Source organism: Ambystoma mexicanum, chromosome 4q (assembly GCF_040938575.1).
Source record: "Ambystoma mexicanum isolate Mex_15411 chromosome 4q, UKY_AmexF1_1, whole genome shotgun sequence".
Lineage (NCBI taxonomy): Eukaryota > Metazoa > Chordata > Amphibia > Caudata > Ambystomatidae > Ambystoma > Ambystoma mexicanum.
Window position 1 is genome coordinate 1,132,699,727 of NC_090928.1, and position 16,951 is coordinate 1,132,716,677.

The 16,951-nt window shown below is 46.7% G+C and overlaps 1 protein-coding gene across 3 annotated transcripts in view; it reads right to left on the reverse strand.

Annotated features, from left to right (window-relative positions):
- Positions 1–16,951, reverse strand: part of TOGARAM2 (TOG array regulator of axonemal microtubules 2) — a 717,735-nt gene that overhangs the window by 206,477 nt on the left and 494,307 nt on the right. For all 3 annotated transcript variants that reach the window (XM_069608717.1, XM_069608718.1, XM_069608716.1), the window contains exons 6-7: positions 15,925–16,121; positions 9,581–9,612 (exon numbers count right to left, since the gene is read on the reverse strand). In XM_069608717.1, coding sequence (XP_069464818.1) covers positions 9,581–9,612; positions 15,925–16,121 — 229 coding nt within the window. The remainder of the gene's footprint in view (positions 1–9,580; positions 9,613–15,924; positions 16,122–16,951) is intronic.

Genomic DNA, 16,951 nt, shown 5'->3' on the forward strand with positions numbered 1-16,951 from the left:
AGCTGACGCGAAGGGAGTTTCCATGTACACATAGGGACATAGGGACACAGCAAGGCATACTCAGGATGTCATGCATTTCTTAAATATACTGTCATCCTAACTACTACATTTTATGTTTGGAATCCCTGAGCCCGATTGGCCACAGGGCACGCCACGTGGGTAACAGCACCAAAGACACTGCACCAAAATGGCCGGCGCCCAAACACTGGTGGCCAAATGTCCTGCTTTGAAAACAACCCACTACAGATACACCAACACAACACTCCACACACTTTCAACACCACTGACAGACACCACAATCAACAACACAAACAATTTGGGTTAGCAACCTGGAGTGCACATTAACCACTGCTATAGACAAGCCACAAAATAGCTAAAACGTGCACACTGCATAAAGCCTTATTTTTTCACAACTGCACACAACAACATTGCAACAAAGCATCCTTGTCCTGCCCTGTGTTTCTGCCCTAGCCCGCCGTTTACAAATCCCGAAGCTCCAAGAAACCGCGAAAAAGGGAAAAGATGTGTTATGCAAGAAGACTCCATACCATAGCATAACTGGGCACAGCAAAGACTTTCACTCATTCCCATTTAGGGTAGTACTGGGAATGCCCAGGGCAAAGTTGGGTACTGGCAGTAACAGGGCAGCAAATTAATGTCAGTCTCCTATGCTATAATCTCTGGTGCAGTAACTGGTTGTTGAGACTCCATTTCTGCCTGGCAAATTAAGTGATGTCGGAACTGAGGCAGATTCACTGCAACAATAACGTATTTCTAGATGGCAGCCCCGGCGTCCACTAACGGCGGAGCACAAGGAGACACCCTTTTGTCCCTAAAATCATTAAATCGGTCCCATTAAATGGTGTTAACTTAATCACTTCTAAGGACTCCACTTACTGCTGTTACTTAACTCATAGTGGGAGTATGTGCTCTAGCATCTTGAAGCGTCTCATGTGCCAGATGGAATTACCAATAAAGATCTCAGACCCAAATAACCAGACAGACTCAAAGAATATGGCAATGTACTACTTTATTATTAACAATCGAACAAAGTAGCGCAATCTGGCAAACAATGGGCTGTGGTCACACACTCACACACAAACTTGTTTATTCAGAGGTTTTATACCGCAATGTATGTCATCTAAGTATATGGCAAACTGTAAACCTCATTTGAGGATAGGTTAGGGGAACATATGTACCTATGTTATACATAGGAGTTAGTAACATCATTGTCTGCCCCTTATCTGGTGGGCACGCTTCGAACCACCTCTAAATACGATTATTACTGATTAGCGGAAAAATGGCAGCGGGTTGGCATATTCAACATTGTATAGCATTTTGCTTCATAGACCCTCTGATTGGTTGGCATACTGTCCCGACCTTGGACTTTCGGTTCGTTAGCAGCACGTAAGCAAACAAAAACCCAGGTGCAGTGAGGAACATGAGACTTCTCCCCGCTTTCCCAATTAGTCCACCATCTCTCATCAGTCCAGCCTCAAGCCAAGGCTTCTCGTTTATAGTTGACCTTGCAGTCTGTTCTCGTTCTGGAAAATTCAAAGGAGTGTAGGCACCCCACTATTTTCATCCGAAGCTTAATGAACAGCCCTTGTTTTCGACTTTTGAATAACGTATGAGGAGACTACAAATGTGTCATTTTGACCTTTTATTTACTGCTAGTTGTTTCAATTATACTGGGCGTTATTACTCCTCTTGGCCTTTGGAGACTTGCTCACTCCACCTTGTATAGACTTTGCACACTTTTAATTGTCCAATACTTGGCTCTTGCAGATGTTTTCTTCTTTCCTTAATCTACGAACAATAGGTATTACGTGCATGGTTTATACGTTTGACCCCCCCTTTGTGCAATTATTCCTTAAAATAGCATCCTTGATCCCAGGCCAATAGACTCCTCTTTATATCTTCACACAAAGCTGTTTTTCCAGCATCTCCTGTCTCTGCAGCCGAGGTCTGTCTCTGAGGTAGCTTGATTTGTTTTAATACGAGACCGAAGTTTATCTTTTCATCATGGCCGTCCTAGCCACGTTATGTTTTCCTCTGCAGCAAGCTTCTATATTTCTCATCTACCTTGCGTTTCTGCGTATATACACTTATTAGTCAACATGTTACTTTATCTTCTTTGTATATATGATTTCTTCATCCTTGGGTACGTTTCTCTTGTTTCTTCAGTTACTTCTTTGTTCTTAAGTATTTTTATGTCGTTGCAGTACGTCTTTGTCTCCTTCATGACGTCACTCTGTCCTCGTCAGATTTCACTTATTCTTTCATGATGTCCAATGGTGCGTGCGGACATCCTTCCTCCCTTTCAGTGTGAGGGTACATTTGGTACCGTTGTCTGAGTGCATATCATCTCTCATAAACTTGATGCAGTATTGGGATAATACATGCTGTCCGACATAGTGCTCATTTCCTGCTGTTCCAATATGTCAGAGGTGAAGGGGCGGGAGCCAGGAATTACATGTCTACCTGCTCCTCTATAATTATACATTGTGTTTAAGCAGTGAACCTGGGATTGTACCGGCTTCTGCAAATTAGGCACATAACCACATAGCTCTGATCTCTGCTTGTTGCAAATATTTAAGTTTTGGCTTTCAAGAACTAGGGTAATAATGTCTTACAATGTTTACTTGAAAAATACACAAATCCCATAGTAAACCAACCTCACAATTTGTACCATTGCACTCTGCTTTCAGCACTTGAAGAGATACAGGGGGTTCACTTACAAATTTAAATTGCATGGAGGGGACAGGTTACAAGTGCCCACCAGTACAAACAGATCCCCTGCATGCACTTTTAGTCATTGGCACTATGCGCTGGAAAACAAAGGTGTAAATGCAGGTGTAATCACCTGCATTTTTCACTTTCTAGTGCAAATTGAGTAAATGCAACTTGCCATTTATGCATGGCAGGAAGTGCTTGCGATGGATTTCTTTTGAGTTCTCATGTTTTTATCTGGCATAAAAAGCAGTCAGGTTCCATCATAATCCAATGCATTTGCGCTAGCATTTAAATGTCATGCTGGTGTATATGCGTGTACCTTTGTGTGACAGAGGATGGGAGTGGCGGAAAAGGCAATTCCGTTCCATGCCCCCTCTCTACCGTACGAATGTGAATTATGCTGCAGAGTGAAGGGCATGCATAAAACCTTTACGTGTATATTTTACACTCTCGTCTCTTAATGCTATCTGCACCCTGGGCAACATCACCGAAGGGTGTTGAATCTAAGGGTTAGATGGTTCCTGTTTGTCCCTGTTTGGGACTGGTGGCACAGCCTTATTTCTCTTTTCATCCTATGACGTATTTATCACTCTACCTTCACCCTGCTGGCCATTGCCCCGCTGCCTGCCTGTCTATCTACAGGCTTCTCACACTACCTTTGACATCTGGCAGCTTGTTTTTCACTCTATAGCCAGGTTTATGCTCAACTAGTCGTTTCCTTTCTCTTACTCATGCCTACTCCTATTGCAAGCCACTACTCCTGTCGCACTTTCTCGCAGTTCTCAAACCTTTACCGTACTCGTAATCTCGCTACTTTCATCTCAGTCCCCACCTTCCCATTCCGCCTACTATTTCTATTGGTCTACTTAACACTCTCCATTTGTAATAAGACACACTTAACCCACAAAAAATATTTCCGTCTGAACTTGCAATTTCTTGTGAACTGAAGCCTCACTTCAACCTACTGTTACACTCACTCCTGTGTCTCTCACTTTCTTATAGTATGGCATAGAGGGTGGTACTGGACTCCTCTTTCACTCTTTCTTTCTTACTTTCTTCTTCTTCTCCCTCCTTTGGGTATCATTTTTCTTGCATTACCAAGTCATTTCCCTTGGCTTTTCTGATTATCTGTCATCCGCCCGGTCCACTTTCCTCTTTTATTTATTTATTTATTGGACATTTGTGCTGGAAGCACCAAGAAGGCAAGTGCCAGGGGGAAAGGGTGGATGTGTGCAGTGGGCAAGGTGGAGCAAGTTGGGTTAGTCCGGGAAAGGGAGCCCGAGGGCAAGTGCTGGCAAAGGATGCAGGGGGGACTTGTGGTAGATGGTTTGGCCCCTGTATGACTCTGAAGGGAGTTAGCACAGGGGGGGGGAGAGGGAAGGTAGAGGAGAAAAGCAAAGTCATGAGATGTTTCTGGAACTTTAGAAGACCCGGCTCGAGTCGGAGGGGGCGAAAGAAGGCCATTCCAGAGGGAGGAGCCGGCTACAGAAAGGGATCTACCTCTCGCTCTCTGCTTGGAGAAACGTTTGACCTGCAGAGAGTTGAAGCCAGAGGACCGAAGGACTCTCTTCGGGAGATATTTAGGTAGGGACAGCTGGATGCAAAGAGGTCCCAGGCCCCAGACGGCCTTGGGGATGATGCACAGGTTCTGGAATTTGATCCTTGCAGTCCCTGAGAACTAGTGGAGATATTTTAGGGCAGGAGAGATGCGGTCCCTGGGCTTGAGGGCAAGGATAAGTCTTGCTGCCCTATTCTGGATTAGTTGGAGGGGGCGAAGGGATGGGAAGAGGCCGATTGAGGAAGAGGCTGCTGCAGTAATCAAGCCTAGAGAGAACCAGGGCTCTGGAGACATTGAGCTTCAGGGGGAAAGTGAGGAAAGGTAGAATGCCCCTGAGAAAGTGGAGCTGAAAGCTGGACTTCCTTGCAAGGTCCATGATGTGTGGAGAGAAAGAGAGAGAGGAGGCAAAGATGATCCCAAGGATTCTTGCCTCACAGGTCGGTGAGGGGATGAGACCCAAGGAGTCTGGCCAGAGAGAGGGCAGAAACAAGGAACAGGCGTCCCAATGAGTAGGATTTCTGTCTTACTGGCGTTAAGGCAGAGATTGTTGGCAGAGCACCATGCCTGAATGGCAGTCAGGCAGTCAGATATGAGGGAGGAGGAGGTAGAAGATGTCAGCTTGAAGGAGAGCTGTGTGTCATCTACATAACACTGGAAATGAGGTGAGAAAGTGGAGATCAGGTAGGCCAGCGGGGCCAGGTAGATGTTGAAGAGCCATGGAGATAGAATGGATCCCTGGGGAACGCCACAGGTAGAGAGTGTGGTGGAGGAGAGAAAATAACCTATTTGCACTTGGGAGCGGCTGTTAGAAAGGAAAGAAGGAAGCCATGCCAGTGCCCTGTTCATGATGCCTAGGGTATCACAAAGACGGTCTATGAGGATGGAGTGGTTGACAGTGTCAAAGGCAGAAGAGAGATCAAGGAGGATCAGAACAGAGGGGGAGTTGGAGTCCAGACTGGAGTGTAGGACTTCACGGGTATTCAGGAGAGTGGTTTCCTTGCCTCTGTGACTTTCTGTGTAGATCTTGATGCTCTACTATCCTCAGTCTTGCCCCATGATTCCCCTTTCTTCTTACTGGATGATTTTAATCTCCATCTATCAACAACTCATGTGCCCTCTTCTTTCCTTCCTACAATGCAATGCTATCATCTTCTTCAATATCGCACTCCCACTTCCCATATCTCTGGCTTATCTCCTGATCTAATATTTTCCTCTCATCCCCCTGATTGTTCTATTATCATTTCACCTTTCTTTTGGTCCAATCATTCACTTTCTTTTACTCCCTCCCCGTACCATTTCTTCCCCTTCTTCTTCAGCGTACCTCTGTCGTAATTGTCAATTCTTCAATACTGCCTCTTTTGTTTAAACAATTTCAAATACCCTTCCCTCACTATCTGATTTCTGTCATCTCTCTGCTGACCCAGCTCTATTTTCTCTCAATTCTGGCCTACTTGCTAAAACACAGTATTACTCTGATTGTATTCTGTCTCTCTCCATACACCCACATTTCAGCTCTTGAACCATATCCTATAACCCTCTCTACGAGACCCTTCCCTTTTGTCATCTCTTACCCCCACAGATTTCAGCCATTGCTTTATGGACAAAGTCTTGCGTTCGTCCATTGAAGCTGCATCTACTCCATCCCAGAGAGAGCCAGTTAGTTCCTCCCCCTTAGATTCTACTCTTCCATCATTCTCTCTACTTACTGATTTGGACACTTTGCTCATGCTAGTATTGCTCATTCTCTTGCTCGACCCCATGCTGTCTTCTCTTATTCTTAAGGTGTTCCGTCTCTTCTCCCCTTCCGTCTCTTCTCCCCTTCTCCCCTTCCTCAATCTTTCCCTTTGTACCACATGCTTTCCTTCTTCTTTTAAGCATGCTGTGGTATTAAAAGAACCTTCTCTTCACCTGTCCACTCCTGCTAATTGTAGTCCTTTTTCAATTCTCCTCTAGCTTCCTAAAACTCTTGAACGAATAGTCTACTTATCTTGACCATCACTCTTTGCTTTCTCCATTTCAGTCTGAGTTTCGTCCTTGCCATTTCGTTGAAACTGCTCTTCTTAGTCTCGCTAGTTCTCTACTCACACTGCCTGTCACGCAAAGCCATCTTCTATCCTGATTCTACTTGACCTGTCAGCTGTCGTTGACACTGTAAATCATCACTTACTCCTTACTTCTCTCGCAACTTTGGGGTTTTCGGGTTCTGTACTTGCATGGTTTCAATCGCATCTCTCCAATCACACTTTTCCTGTTTCCTGGACTGGGAAATATGTGTTTACTTTCCCTCTGCAACATGGTGCTCCTCAAGGCTCTGCTCTTGGTCGTCTTCACTCCTCCTATTAGACATCTTCTCTTGTTGACATTGACTCCTTCATCCTTCACGGCCATTTCTACGCGGACGACGCTCAGATGTTCTTATCTTATTCCGCCTTTTCTTATACTGTTCATTCAACAATCACTGCTTTTCTACTTTCTCTCCAATCCCTGATGCATTCTCACTTCTTCTACCTTAACGCTGCCAAAAGTGTAATTCTGTTCTTTCTTTCTATTACCCCCTCGTACTATTTCCGTTCCCCTCTCTCATCCTTCTTTCACTGTTTGCTCATAACGTTGGTGTCACCTTCGGCTCCACTTTCTCGTTCTCAACCCACATTTCCAATACAGCTCGCTCTTGTTGTTTACAACTTTTCAATATTCGGAAAACCTGCACGTTTCTTACATTTCAAGCTACTAAGCTTCTCATTTCCTCTCTTGTTCTATCCCAACTTGACTACAGGTCTGCTATAGTCATAGGTCTTCCTGCCTATTGATTCGCTCCTTTTACATCATGCCCAAGCTTTACTTTTTCCATTCGTACACCTTTTTCCCCTTACACCTATCTCCTCTTCTCTGCTTTCCATCTTGTTTCGTTCTTTCGAATCAAGCTTCTTTTTTATTTCCTTTGCATTCTTTTTAAATGTCAGCATGGCCTGGCTCCCCCTTATCTTTCCTCTCTTGTCTCCTTCTGCGTTCCTACTCGCTCTTTAAGTTCCTAGTCTCTCTTTCTTCTTACAGCTCCTAAACCCCTGTGACCACACAGTCCCCTTTTCGCTCTTTACCTTACTGGCCACTTAAGTATTGGAGCTCTTTAAGTTTCTTTTCCTACGCTAGCTAGTTCCCGCTCTACTCTCAAATCCCACTTGCTCTTCTCCTAATATTTCTCTACCCTTGGACATTATATGGTTTTACTGGTTATTGCACCACTTTATTTTGTACATTGCTTTCGCCGAAGCGCAATTGAGCGCTTTGAAACACTTGCCTGTGTATAGGCGCTTTATAAATAAAGAGTACCAATACCAATATAAATCAATAAATACAAAATACAAATACATACACGTGCTGTTCATGTTACATCTTGCTAAGCACGATCCCCACTCTATAAGAAATTGTGTAAAAAGGTGACTGGATCTACAGAGTGCTTGTCTGGGTCCTAGGGCTGGCTAACATGCATGACATCACGAACACTTGATATCCACATTAAAGAAAACCACTTTATTTGCATGTGAAGGTTGTGGACATCATGGATGTAAAGTCATCTTTAAAAGGGATCTTTCCTCATATATTTTTGTATACACTTTAATTGTCTTGGAAGCAGACACAGATGTGCTTCTTAATTGGAGCTGTGTGGGGATATTTCAGTTGGAAAAGCCCCATTGCAGTGCCAATTGCCTAAAATGTCACACCTAAGGAAGGCACTGCCGATAACAACAGGAAGTGAACTGCACAGACCCGGATGCCTTCCATACAATGGATGTCGTCGTGCGCATGATGTCTCTGAAGGGCAGCAAGTCTCTTTAGGAATGGCCCATAACTTTGATAGGGAGAGCCCAATAGCTAAATGGTGTTGCTCCCATGATGAAAGGTACAAAGTAGGAATACAACACGCGGAAGGGGCTCAAAAATCAAGAGGTTGAAGAGAGACTACAGTAGTTCAAGGGGCATGAAACCCACAACCCGCCTCACGTTCAGTACACGGCCAGCACCTAGAAACACCGAAGCCGAGGCTGCACGTTGAATGCACTTCTGAGGAGAGGTGTGATCCAAGACCGCCAGCGTTTAGTGCTGTACTGCTAAAGCTACATTTAGTGCTGCAGAACTGGTATATGTTTTCAAACGTCTCCCCGCTAAAAGGAACCCCAACTGCAGAATGTTGTGTCATGTGTTGGTGTTGTGGTACTGGGTTTGAACTATTTCATTGGTCATGAAGATAGAGAGATGCAGTTTTGGAGAGTGACTCTAGCGACAGGACTGTAGCGCTGTGCAATTTTCCTCCATGCAGAGTCGCCGCTTAGGGTGGCCATCCTGCACCTCCGTCGGCATCTACACCCTCTTTGGATGGCCACCAGCCTGGGGGAAGCCGGACCAAGGAGGAACAGTCTGACCACGCCTCCTCAGACTGCACGTGCCGTGGTGCGCGCATCCAGGTCAGCTCTCCTTGCAATCGCGACTTAGCGCTTGAGCCTCCAGCTGTGCTAAGCGTGTGGCGAGGGCCAAGCTTGCCTCGGCTCATGGTAATGTCACTGTTGGTGCACTCATCCGCACTCAGGCTAGGGCTGGGGCATAAAATCGGCTTGGGCACCAATATCAAAAGTGTCTCACAGTCCCAAATTACAAATGCCTTTATTTTTGCGACAGACTGTTTGAGTAGTACCCAAGGGGGGAGTTTTGGGGTAAAATGTGTCTCAAATTGAGCATTTTAAACAATATTTGTCAGTTACACTGGTTAAAACTACTAGCTGCACAGTGAAGGAACTCACCAATCTGGTCCCACTTTAACCATAAAAACAGGCTCACACTAGCATGCTGGGCCTGCACTCCGGGCCTTGCCCTATTGCCTGATAGGCCAGTTCAAGCTTGACTGAAGTCACTGTTAAAGCTATAGATACCCGACTGATCTTATGTTATGTTAGTCTGCTTTTATACTGGGCCAAATCACCACCGTAGTAGTTTCACAGCGCCTGATTCTCGTCCGCGGCATACTGTGGCCCCACCGGGAATACTCCACAAATGATGAAAATATTATTCTTGAACAGGTACATACATTGATATTGAAAAACTAAAGCAGTGACATGCTGTTATTCTAAACGAGCATATAATGGCGTGGTTGTACATTTTGTTACAATTAGGACTGAGTCTCCTCCACCAGCTCCCCCACCCCCAGTGACCCCGCCCCTTAGTAACCCACTAGACAAAGGCAGTGGCTAAAATGGCTCACACCCAGAATGACGCACTCACGTAAATACGTACCGAGCAGCTCCGCGTCGCCTCCTGCCGCAGACCTTAAAAGAAGGAGAAAGGAATATTAAAACTTGATGACAAGGAAGGCGGGGAGGACGGGCTACTCCTAGTATCACTAACATGGAACAGGATCAGGTTGTGCAGGGTGCTTGTCATTACACTAAGTGCCTGACTCTGAGGCCGGACAGGCTGCCCAAGCTTCAGCGTCTGCCGGACAAGCTGTCACCAAGCCACACACCCAGGGCAGCGACGCTGCCATGCGTGCAGTCGTGGGCCAGCAGCAGAGGGCCCTGGGAATCATAATACACTGAGGCAGCTGCACCCCTGTCAGAGCAAATAGGGGGGCACAGGCCAGGAATGTTGGTGAGCCTGCTTCCCTGCACCCCCCATCAAATCATTTCTAAGGCAGCCCCTTCACCAAAGCTCAATTTGTCTCGGTTATTGGCAACTGCATGAATTAAGCCAACTGTCCTGCAGGAGTTACCAATATTTTGCTTCATGAAATACACTTTAGCTATAGGTGAACCTGGGACACTTACCCTCTGGCCTCTCCTTTTAAGCCCTGCAAGCTGAGCAGAATCTCAGAGTCACGGCAGCTGTGTACGTGAGCGCCTGCTCCAAGGGAAGGGCACAGGCAGGTGGCCGGGCTCATCAGACGATACTGTTCATTCAAAGGGCCCCCCCATAACGCCCCCGCAGTATTGGCCTCCACCAACCCCCATGTCAGTGCACAGTCAGGTGCGAAGCATGCATGTGTGCTTATTTTAACAGCTTAAGTGTTTGATAAAGTGCTAACCCGGCTTCAAGGAGCAGCAGAGGGCTTTGCAGGGAACGTGCAGCAAGAGCTGACCGAACATGAAGCCACAGGAAAGGTAGGTAACTTCCTTACTCCTGGGTCAAGTCACAGGTCTTCAAATTACAGGTACAAGATAAGTACATTAGGCTCAAGAGACACAGAGACATCCACCGGCATGAGAACACTCAAGGAAAAGGCTCACTCAACTTTCCACCTCCCAACATTCCATCAGGCATTCCACAGCTCACATGCTCCCAGAACAGACACGAGGGGAAAACCACATAACAACATATCTTCCTACTTTAAACCAAAAATGAACAGAGTGAAAGCAACATGTACTTCCTTAATTCCTAACTACACCAAGACCAAAGTCTCAAAAGTCATCAAGACCAATGTCTCAAACGTCACCAAGACCAAAGTCTGAAAAGACACCAATTCCAAAGTCTCAAAGGTCACCAAGACCAAAGTCTCAAAAAGACAACAAGACCAAAGTCTCAAAAGTCACCAAGACCAAAGTCTCAAAGGTCACCAAGACCAAAGTCTGAAAAGTCACCAAGACCAAACTCTCAAAAGACACGAAGACCAAAGTCTCAAAAGTCATCAAGACCAAAGTCTCAAAAGACACAAAGACCAAAGTCTCAAAAGTCACCAAGACCAAAGTCCCAAAAGTCACTAAGACCAAAGTCTCAAAAGACACCAAGACCAAAGTCTCAAAAGACATGACGACCAAAGTCTCAAAAGTCACCAAGACCAAAGTCTCAAAAAACACCAAGACCAAAGTCTCAAAAGTCACCAAAACTATTTCTCAAAGGTCACCAAGACCAAAGTCTCAAAAGACATGACGACCAAAGTCTCAAAAGTCACCAAGACCAAAGTCTCAAAAGACACCAAGACCAAAGTCTCAAAAGTCACCAAAACTATTTCTCAAAGGTCACCAAGACCAAAGTCTCAAAAGTCACCAAGACTAAAGTCTCAAAAGACACGAAGACCAAAGTCTCAAAAGTCACCAAGACCAAAGTCTCAAAAGACACAAAGACCAAAGTCTCAAAAGTCACCAAGACCAAAGTCTCAAAAGTCACCAAGACCAAAGTCTCAAAAAGACAACAAGACCAAAGTCTCAAAAGTCACCAAGACCAAAGTCTCAAAAAGACAACAAGACCAACGTCTCAAAAGTCACCAAGACCAAAGTCTCAAAAGTCACCAAGACCAAAGTCTCAAAAAGACAACAAGACCAAAGTCTCAAAAGTCACCAAGACCAAAGTCTCAAAAAGACAAGACCAAAGTCTCAAAAGACACGAAGACCAAAGTCCCAAAAGTCACTAAGACCAAAGTCTCAAAAGACACCAAGACCAAAGTCTCAAAAGATATGACGACCAAAGTCTCAAAAGTCACCAAGACCAAAGTCTCAAAAGTCACCAAAACTATTTCTCAAAGGTCACCAAGACCAAAGTCTCAAAAGTCACCAAGACCAAAGTCTCTGGAACACTCCATTCCATCACCTCCACAAGGAAAGAAACTTCCACTCCAACACAACCCCTCACTGTCTTCACGCGTGGAACACAAAAGGACAAAACCACACTCAAACCACTCCACAGTCCCCGCATGTTGGCCAAACAGCGGAACACAAATCTAAACGTCTACCGGCTACGCACTTTCAACCAACTAAACCAACATCCTTTGACCATTCATAAAACCACACAGGTGTGCACAAAATTGTGCACTTGGTGCACAACACCACTCCAACCACAACTACTTATTGGCATAAACATGAACTTGATAGCACTCACAAACGCACGCTGGTTGTCATACAAAGCAATGCCCAATGTCAAATCGCAGTGTGACACACCACACCAAAAACACCAGACCCTAAAGCATGCCTAATGCCAAACCACGAGGTGGAAAAACACAACACAACCATCACGGCCAAATACCCCAGTGGTCATAACCATGGCATCAAACACCCCAATAACTAATTGGGTGTTCAGCTCACCAAAGAACTGTCGTGTGTCTAACACCCCAACAACAACTAGGCATCCAACGCCTACCTCCCATAAGAGTGTCCAGAGCTCAAATGGCATGGGTTCACCAACCCCACAACATGCCGGGTGTCCAACACCCTTGAAGCGGCATCTAGGTAGGCCAGAGTCCCAAATGCCTGGCACTACTCTCCATCAACACAACTACACTGGCCGCCCCAACTTAACTAATGTTTTCCTAGACCACCAGTCAAGTTACACACAAGACACATAATACGGCCTCAGCCCACACAGCACCCAGTAATCAAACAACACAGGAACACAGTAGATGAAGGCATAATTATCCATGACAAGTCTGTGCCCTAGCCTGAAGTCCACAATTGCTGTTAGATACCTGTTGAGGCAAAAGTTAAACATGAAAAACATAGAATTCTAATTTGATTTTCTCCTACCACAGGGGCCACATCGGCTAAACTACAAAACACGCCAGCCTCTCAGTTTTTGCATCTGCACTCCAAAACCATTAAATTCCTTAAGGCCTCATATCACAACTAACTACTACACCAGTCTGGGCCCAATTGATATTTCTACAAAGAAGGCCATCAAATCCAGGTCAGGCACCCGTAAGGTTCTCACAAACTCACAACTTGGTGCATCAAGCACAGCCCCACAAAATTGTCATAGACTCCGAGGGAAACCTGGTGAAATTCCGCAAGGCCATAACACTCCTTACAGTACCGAAGATCTCAGTCACCCGGGCCCCTGATTCTTTTGATCTGTGGATCTCCAAACCTGACGTTCTGCTCTTCAGCTCGCCACACCGCATTGCTGGCGTTCTCATTGCATGACATGTAGCCGCAACCATTGCTCTCATGATGCTTCAGCTCGTTCCTCTGCACCACTTTGTGACCGCAGGTACTAACTTCTCAGCACCCAGAGCGCCATAACACCACTCTGCAACGACAGACAATTCTGTCCCAATGTGGAACTTTCTGTTGACATCCTGAGGTGCAGCAGAACAGAAAAAAAGAACCTGCCAATGTTGATGTACTGTGATGACGCAGAGCAGAGATCGTTGCTGCTGAATTTGGGCATCCCTCGACGTCATCACTCAGCCGTGGAAACCAAGCCAAACGGAGTTCTGCAGGCAACAGCCTGCAAGGGCCGATCTCTGGGCGCCATCCTGCCTTGCTCCGCTCTTGGGCCCATCCTCAACTGCACTAACTTTGGAGCGCGTGGTGTTCTGCACCAACTCCCGGGGCCACATAGCTGTACCTGAGGTAAGATCCCCTTGTTTGGTTGCCTCACGCTGCCTCATACAGCACTGCTAATCCGCTCCAAGCCGAATACCAGCCACACAGTGTGCACTTTCCTGGCTCTGAACTTACCACAGGACCTCAAAGGCAATTGTCATCAATCTTCCTTAGGGCAGGCATGGCTGGCCATCCCCTCATCATCTCGGCTGGACTTTGCAGCAACACTTCACTTGTCACTCGGCCGCCCATCACCACCTTGACTGGCCGCTTGGCCCTTACGCGGCCTCTTGAAACACTTGTTCAGCTGCCTTCCACAGCTCTGTTCCTCCTGCCCCTCTCAGGACCTGGCCGTCCTCTCCTTGCAGGCTGGCTCTCATACCAGTACCTCAGCTCGCCCACAGGCTCTCACTTGGCCAAGTGCATCTCTTGCCCAATTTGCCGCTTCTCTTCTGTGGCAGGTGGGGCAGTGGGGGGTTGGTGGATGTCTCTTCCTCTGATTCCTTCTTGTCCTTTCTCCAGTTCTCTTCTGCTGTCCCCCTTGAACAGCCGCAGGGTTCTTGCAGCTCGTCGCCTATGTTATAATATTACTACCCTTGTAAGAATGGGACTGCAGTCCCAGGTAAGGTAGATAACCTCTTCACTCCAGGTTCAAGTCACAGGTCATCAAGTTTCAGGTACCAGGTAAGTACATTCGTATCAAGAGACACAGAGACACCCACTGGCACCCTGACTCTAAGGCAGCTCACTTCCAACTGACATTCACAGAATACTCAGGGAAAACACACACTCAACATTCCACGTCCCACGTCCCAACATTCCACAGGGACTCCACAGCTCACATGGTCCCAGCACAGACATGTGCGGAAAAGCACATCACAATATGTACCTAAAAACCTAGCAGTCAGGCGTGATCAGATGGGCAGGGGCGTCATTGAGGGCTTGTGAGATGATGCAAGAGGGACCTTTCAACCAATTCCCACATATTCCAGGACTAGGGTCATTTACTGATCTAACTTCAGATGAAACAAAATAAACAGGTAGTAAAGGCAGGTTAGAGAATACAATAAGGGGGGAATAAATGGGGGTATCTGGAGCCGTCGCCCATTTAAAACAAAGATGACCCCCCCCCCCCTACAAAAGAAACAACAGTTGAAACTGCACAGTAAATAGCCATCGAAAAAAGAGAAGAAAAGACACGGATCCAGGGGGGAGATGGAAAGCTTAAGAGGGCGTATGTGTTGGAGGGAATGAGGACAGAGCCCCTTTAAGGGAAAGAGCTCAAGACTATGGGAGGAAAGGGAGGGGCAAGGGAAGAGGGAAGTCAGTTACGAGGAGGAAGAATAAAGGGAAGGTCATGGACAACCCTGGCTCCTGTGTGGTGTGTCTCAGCGTGTGTATGAGGCCCACTTGAGGGGTACAACAGTATGGGGCCATGATGATGATACATGGGTGCCCCCAGTGACATAAGGGGCAGGTGGGGAGGCAGGCCTGGGTCCCTGAGGCTGCATGGAGGTGGCTAGAAGGGCAATGGAGATGCAGTGGAGAAAGAAGAGACAACATGGATGGATTGATGAGGAACCATGACGGCTAACAAGGAGACACGCATTCTCAGGGTAGGCAAGTGGGGTCTGAAGGGTGGAAACACTGTGGGCAGTGGGTGAGTTGGGGAAGTATGAAGCCGTCTTCAGACATGGAGAGCTGATAGGCTCATAGGGGGCCAAGGAGGAACCATGGGTGCTTGGTGGGGACACATAGAGGCTGCCAGGAAGAGAAAGGGGGCCCAGAGACAGACATTGGGAGGACAAAGAGGAGATATGAGGCTAATGGCGAAACAGTGGACAGTGGGTCTAATGGAGCTGATACAGCGACGCGAGGGACAGGTGTGTTTTGCAGCAATTACTGTGGCCTACATAACGTGGATGCATATATTATGCAAAGATGCAACCCTCTGCATCATATGGCACCAGCTACCTGCACATCAGATGCCCACCTGAACATAGCATTATGGTCACTTTCAAGATGGCCGGCCTTGTCTCCATCGTGCTATTGACTGGCTTCTTCGGCACATTAATCTCGGGGTGCAAAAGTAATCCTGCCTGGAGGGACCCTGCAGCACGGCTCTAGCGAATGATAACTATTTTCAAGTATTTATATATCCTTCAGTGGGTTTTGATGTCCCTTCCGCTAACCCTAGGAATTTGGTCACCAAACCCCAATGAAAAAGTCTAAGGAATCAGGCGTACCACGTGCAATGTATCACTTCGCAAACTCGCATTTCAAGAGGACATATCATGCTATATGGTCCCCATCAAAAGGCAACCTTACCTTCCAGAAGCGAGTGTCTGTATCCCAGCCGCGGCGCGTGCCATGTGCTCGAGGTCCAGAGGAGGCACAGGGCAGTCCTCAAAGCTCGTGTTCAGGGAAGACCTCACCGTTTTGGAGATTGGAGGGATTAACGTGCCGCTCAGTGACTTGCGCTTCTTCTCAGCACTGGAACGGACATAATGTAGGGAATTCTGCACCTGTAAGTAGAATCATATTATGGTGTCTTTGCCAAGAGGTTTGCACCGGGTATCCACAGTTTGCTGATTCAGTCCTGTTTCTGTGGCCTATTTGTACCTAGGCAAACTGTGAAACCTGCCTGGGAATATGTTGGCATTCATTGGGCATGGAAGCTAGTGCTGTGAGACATTGTCAAGGCAAGAGATGTCAGGCAGCCATCCAACACCCACTTACTCATCATGAAGCCCCTTCCATTTCCTGCCTGCCTAATTACAAGATGTCTACGATTCTCTGAACACGTGTGCTGTAGTTTCACCACCGCGCAGATGACCTGTCTCCACACTGTCTCCACACTGGGCCCTTCTGTTTGTTTATTTATTTATTCATTCATTCATTTTCACCACGCGATGCCCGCAGGCATCAGGGCGCAACAGAGGATATAAGACGAACAAGACAAAAACTCTTAGGGAAATATATCCGAATCTTCAAATCGTTTCAAGTTTGGAACCTCCCCTTATTCACCATGGTCTTGGAGAAAGTCCAGTCATCACCCAACAAGAGTGCTGCCCCCAAATTCAGCCGCCCCCATTCTGTCTTGGAACCCCGCCTCTTGATGAAGATTGCCCTGGCGAATTACTTGCAGCCAAAGACCTGTTACAGTTAAAGGGGCAGTGCCATCCTGGTGTTACAGCACTCAACAATGCTTTCATCAATGTTTCGACCTTTTGTCACCAGGATTGCCAAATCCCCCCCCCCTCACGTGGTTCAAATGCTTTCCCCCCAGCTGATCCATCCAGGTGTCCTGCCATGGATGTCTTTGCTCCCCACTTCGCAGGCATCTCTCAGGCCT